Here is a 5,833-nt window from a genome sequence, read left to right on the forward strand (position 1 = left end):
CCCATCGCGGGGTCACCCACCTGCAGGACCTGCGTGTGCGGCCGCGTGTGGTACGTGAAGGTCACGTTCTCGAAGTCCACGCGGCCCTCCAGGTGCTCGGGCGCCAGGCTGCCGCTGTGCGCCATGGTCGGCTGCCGCTCGATGAACTCGAACACTTTCTCGGCGGCGCCCACGCCCTGCATCAGGCCGCTGTACACGGAGCCCACGGACTGCGGGACGGACAGACAGACAGACAGCACCCTGTGCCTGACCGCTCCGGACAGGCGGACCGGAGGAGAAAGCAGGGTCTCCCGGGCGCCACCTACTGGTCCAGTGGGCGACAGGCGGCAATAAAAAGTAATCATTACTGCGACCTCCTCCAGCCTCCAGAGGAGGGATGCAGAGGCTGGTGAGGCAGTGACCAAAGCTTGGTCTTTGGCTGCCACGGACTTATTTTGAGACAGTGTCCCTAAACTGCCCAGCCAGGCTCAAACTTTCGATCCTCCCTCAGCCTCCCAAGTGCTGGGATTACAGGTATGGGCCACCACACCTGGCCACTATTTTAATTTTTAAAACTAGTCTTAACATATATTCTACATAAATATATTCTCCTTGGGCAAACAGACACAGTATGAGAGCCGGGTATCATGACACACATTTATAATCCTAGCGCTTTGGGATTCCTTGATTGATTCCTCCCTCCCTCCCTCCTTCCAGTGCTGTGACTTAACCCCAGGGCCTTGCTTATGGCAGGCAAGGGCTCTACCCCTGAACTACATCCCCAGCTCTTTCCCTCTTTAAAATTTGAGACAGAGTCTCGCTAAGTCACCCGGCTGGCCTTGACCCCTCCTCCATCTTGGGCCTCTCACAGGCCACACAGCATCCACAGGGCAAGGCACGCTGTGCACCCCAGCATATGAGCTTCTGGGGCTCCGGGCTCTCACAGCTGAAGGAATACACCGTGCTGTGGGCAGGCAGGCTCGGGCTGCAGCAAGCACTCAGGCCACCGCCGTGTCACCAGGTTGGTGACATGAAGACAGAGACAGGACCCCACAGGTCTCTTCATGCAGGGTCGCCTCACCCCGGGACGCTGCCCAGGCCTGGCCCGTAGGAGTGCTGTTCCCAGAGTACAAGTGGCCACACAGGTTATTTTAATTCTGGGGAACTGGTGATCGAACCCAGGGCTTTAGCAGCCCTTTGTATTTGACATTGAGACGAGGCTGTGCTAAGTGGCTAAGGTGCCTAGGCTGGGCTTGAGTTTGTGATCCTCCTGTCTCAGCCTCCTAGAGTGCTGGAATGACAGATATGTGCCAGCCTGCCCAGTTGCTGGGTGGCACAGTCACTGCTGAGTCAATAAGGGCACAGATGCCACTCTGGCAGTGACACCAACCACAGCCTGGGCCGGATGGTGCTGACGCCCCAAGTCCTTGGCCTCACCCTGGGGACACACAGGCCCCCTCCCTCCCACTGCCCAACACCTCACTCTGGGCTCACTGCACCTGGGGCCTCCTCTGAGGCTGTTGTCCCCGGATTTGCCAATAACCCAGCTGCACCTTAACCATGTCAGAGGACCCACATTCCGACCCCAAGCTCACAGGCCCTTGGTTCTGTGTATGGCACTGACCTTACAGGGGGTGAACCCAGTTCCCTGCCTCCCTCAGCCTGTTTCCTTTCCTGAAAGGGGGGTTTTGAAGGCCCCTGAACCTCTCTCTCAGCATTTTTTTTTTTCTTTTTGCTTTTTAATTCAGGCTAGGCGATCCTCCAGCCTCAGCCTCACCTCCATGCAGTCCCCCAGCACAAACTCGTAGATGATGAAGGCAATGAGGTTGCCGCTGGTCATCTGGCCCGAGATGACGAGGTGGCCGCCGTAGTAGAGAATGCTGACCTGGACGACCAGCAGTGTGAGCTGCAGGAGAGCAGGTGTGGGTCCGGGCCCAGCAGAGAACAAGGCTGTCTTTGTGAGGCTCTGCTGGCTCGGTTGGCCCAGCGGGGGCACCAGGATGGGGCAGGCTCCCGGAGGAGGTCCTGGCACGGGTGGCTGGGCACCTGGCACCCACAACTTGCCCCGCGTCCCAATCTGTCCCAGCCCTGGGCCCAGTGGCTGCTGAGCGGGCGCCCTCCCCCGTAGGGCCCCTCCTTTCCTCCTTGGCTGGCACTTTTGAGGTCCTGTGTAGGAGGGGGACCTCAGGAGTCCCTGCCCAGGGCCCCCCCTGTAGAATTCCGGCTCCCTCCTCTGAGGCTCCAGTGTAGCTCAGGCTGGCCTCAAAGTCACAGCCATCCTCCCGCCTCAGCCTCACTCCTACCCCTGCTACTCCCCGACCAGCCCACCGCTCAGGAGACGGGGCAGCAATGTGGCCGTCTGCAGACCAGGGTCCCTGGCCCTGAACCCCTGCACGCACCCCACTGCCCCAGACGTAGGATGTGTAGGCCGCCGCCTCCTTGCGGTTGAGCCGGTAAACCTGCTGCAGCTTGCGCCCGTACACCTCGGCCTCCTCCTCCTCGTTGGCGAAGCTGCGCACCGTCTTCATGGCACTGATGGTCTCCTCCGCCGTGCTGCTGGCCCGCGCCAGGGCGCTCTGCACCTCTTTCGAGAGCCGCTGTAGGTGAGAGGGACAGCAGGGACCCCAGATGGCCTCGCTCCGTGCCAAGCCCCGCCCCTCCGCACCCCACCCATCTTCACGCCCATGTCTCCTGCTTGATTTGAGACTGGGGAGCACATTCATGGCTCCTGAGGAGTGGGTGTGCGGGGTCTGGAAGTCATCTTTACTACTCAAAGAAGGCTATTCAAGTCCGCATAGTGGCACATTCCTGTAATCCTAGCACTGGGGAGGCTGGGACAGGAGGATGGCTGTAAGTTTGATCCAGTCTCAGCTATATAGTGAGTTCAAGGTCAACCTGAGCTACATGCCAAAAAACCCCCAACAAACAAACAACATCAACAACAACAAAAAGCTATTGAGATGATAGCTCTTGGGAATTCTTTCAGAAAAGGGCCCTCAACACCTGATCCTGTGCTGACATAGAGCAGGGATGCCTGGGATGGTTGCTGAGGTTGTACATAATACAAGAAACACCAGTGCTAAGGGGGTTTCATTTCCCTCAGCACAAATGAGGTGAGTCTGAGGGCTGACACAGAATTCTGGACACCGAGCTAAGCTCCAGATGGTGGCGGCCAGGGGCTGTGAAGAATCTGTGCCCAGGACAAGAGAAGAGTCTGGGTAGACTCACAGACTGCAGACTGGCACCTGGCCAGGCCACAGGAGGCTGCGGGAGCCCCGCCCAGCCCAGCCCCAAGTCGCGCTGGATGTCGCATGGTCTGTGGGATGATGAAGGAAGGTGACACGTGCTGGTCCAGGAGTGCCCAGGGCAGGGCCTGTGTCCCTAGTGGTCCCAGCGCAGAGACATAATAGGTGCTCGGGAAATGGTTCCAGGACTAGTGAACGATCAAATGCAAACGCGGCCTTTCCTGGGACAGTGCCAGGCCCTACCTTGTAGTACTTGCCGTAGACGGTGGACGCCATCATGATGATGGGGAAGCCCATGAAGGTGACCAAGGACAGCTGCCATGAGAGGCTGAACATGAAGACCACCACACCTGTGACCTTGACCGTGTTTCGCAGGAAGATGTTGATATTCTGGGAGACCAGGTCGCTGACCATGGTGGTGTCCGAGGTGAGGCGGGAGATGAGGTCGCCTGGAACACAGGGGCCACTGTGCCGACTGCAGGGGACGCTAAGGGGTCTGTGAGGTCGGAGCTGGGAATCCGGCGGAACCTCAGGTGGCTGGGCCTGGGTCCGACAGCGGCCACAGCTCACACCAGAACCTCCAAGACAGCCCGGCGTCCCCATCCTGACCAACAGCGGGACGCCGCCAGGGCCGGGGCACCAACCTGTGCGGTTCTCGTCAAAGAAGCTCATCTCCTGGGACACCAGGGAGCGGAAGAGACAGTTTCGCAGGCGGATATTCAGTCTGGCAAATATGAGGGTAAAAATGCCGCCCCGAATACCTGCGGCAAATGAGCTAATTGCAGATAAGAGATGTTATAGCTCGACATCCTTCCAACAAGCGACAGCCACCACCCAGCCCCTCCCAAGTCCAGCAGGCGAGGGTCCCTTGAGGCGGGCACTGTCCAACCTCGGGCCCCTCTCCAGGGCTGGTACCGCTGCGGTCCCGCACTCTGCAGTTGGCCATCACATTGGGGGTCAAGGGACTCAGAGCTGCCAGGACCAGCCCAGGAGGCCGACAGGGACCCTTGAGGGCCAAAGCCACTTTGCAAGGGCGGCCCACTCAGGGGCGTGGGTTCTGAGCTGGCTTGGAACTGGTCACTGTGGTGACGGGCTGAGGGACAGGGCCCAGGGTGGGCGGGGTGGCTACCTGCCGATGGCCAGCAGGCACACGATGACCACAGCGGTGCTGAACTGCTCCATGCTCTTCTGGATGACGATGCTGTCGATGGCCCGGCCCGTGTAGTATGGCAGGAAGGTCTCGCCTGGGGAGGCAGGGCGCGCTCAGGAGCGGCTATGGCCAGCTCTCCCCGCTCCCCGCCCACCCACTGAGCTCCACACAGCCTGGCTGCTCCCACCGCAGCCACAGAGGAAACGCACCCAAGCTCCCAGCCCCACAGGTGCCAGAAATGGCATCCACCAAGCACCTGCCACACAGCCCAGACCCGAGCAGCCGGTGGTCCCTGCTGTACAGGGACAGGGAGGCCGGGAGGTGACTTGCAGGCCACACAGCTCTCCAGGCGGAGGGTGCAGAGTCTGGTCCTGAGGCTGGTGACAGCCACCCCCGCGCTCGTTTGCCAGGCGACTTGTCTCATGCCCTCCTGTGTCTCCACATCCCGGAGGCCAGAGAGGCCAAGCAGAGTGCTGAAGCTCACAGTGGCGAAGGGGAAGGCACAGGACCCAAAGCCTCAGATACTGGCTTGGAACCGGTCCCGCTGTCCCTCTTCCTGCAGGCAGAGCTGGGCTTGAGGCTGAGCCCCACAAGTGCTCAGACATCAGGTCGCAGGCCTCCGTGTGGCTCTGCTGCCCTCTGCTGGACGTGGTGCAGGAACACCAGGTGGCCACCCAAGGGGCCTCCCACCCACTCTCTGGGCTTCAGCCAGGGGTCTCAGATCCATCTGAGCTGCGGTCCTGCCTCAGTTTACCCAGGCATGGTAATGAAGCCTTCCTGGGTGCTGTGTGAAACATCATGCAAAGTCCAAGAATCTGACAGGCGAGGGCTCCGAGCCCCAGTTGTGCCTCAAGGGCTCCCAGACACCAGCCAACCTGCCGCCAGCACCTCAGTCCCATGAGCTGCCCAGCCACCCCACGGCTTTGGGATTCTCCCGAGTGTGGCCAAGAAATCCACACTGAAGAATCCATCTGTGATTTTTTTCTCTGTTCTTGCAGTACTGGGGATTACATGCAGGGTCTCAGCACATCAGACAAATACTACAACTGAGCTACATTCCCAGGACTTTTTTTTTTTGGTATCGGGGATCAAACTTGGGACCTTGTGCTTGTGAGACAGGCGGCAGAACCACTGAGCTAAATCCCTGGCCTCCCAGCACTTTTTAAGATGATGTTTTGTCAAATTGCCCAGCCTGGCCTAATTTGTGATCTTCCTGCCTCAGCCTACTGAGTAGCTGGGATTACAGATATGAACCACCATGTCCAGCCTAAGAATCTGTTTTTTTAGGAGACATACAACACAAAATTAACCTTTCCCTCTAACAGGTGGTACTCCCCCCGACTTTTTTCTTTATTTTTGGTACCAGGGATTGAACTCAAGACCTTAGGCTTACAAGGCATGCAATAGCCCCACTGAGCCCCACTGGCCCTCTTTTTTTTTTTTTTTTTTTTTTTTTTTT

At 58.8% G+C, this 5,833-nt stretch overlaps 1 protein-coding gene across 1 annotated transcript in view; it reads right to left on the bottom strand.

Moving 5' to 3' along the window:
* The window catches only part of Abcb9 (ATP binding cassette subfamily B member 9), a 19,280-nt gene that overhangs the window by 5,744 nt on the left and 7,703 nt on the right, over nt 1-5,833 (bottom strand). Inside the window, exons 3-8 of the mRNA XM_033762461.1 lie at nt 4,354-4,468; nt 3,869-3,999; nt 3,468-3,673; nt 2,379-2,576; nt 1,757-1,885; nt 21-209 (exon numbers count right to left, since the gene is read on the bottom strand). Of these exons, the coding sequence (XP_033618352.1) occupies nt 21-209; nt 1,757-1,885; nt 2,379-2,576; nt 3,468-3,673; nt 3,869-3,999; nt 4,354-4,468 (968 nt within the window). The remainder of the gene's footprint in view (nt 1-20; nt 210-1,756; nt 1,886-2,378; nt 2,577-3,467; nt 3,674-3,868; nt 4,000-4,353; nt 4,469-5,833) is intronic.

The sequence above is a fragment of the Fukomys damarensis genome, unplaced genomic scaffold (assembly GCF_012274545.1).
Source record: "Fukomys damarensis isolate Sample0158 unplaced genomic scaffold, DMR_v1.0_HiC HiC_scaffold_12, whole genome shotgun sequence".
NCBI lineage: Eukaryota > Metazoa > Chordata > Mammalia > Rodentia > Bathyergidae > Fukomys > Fukomys damarensis.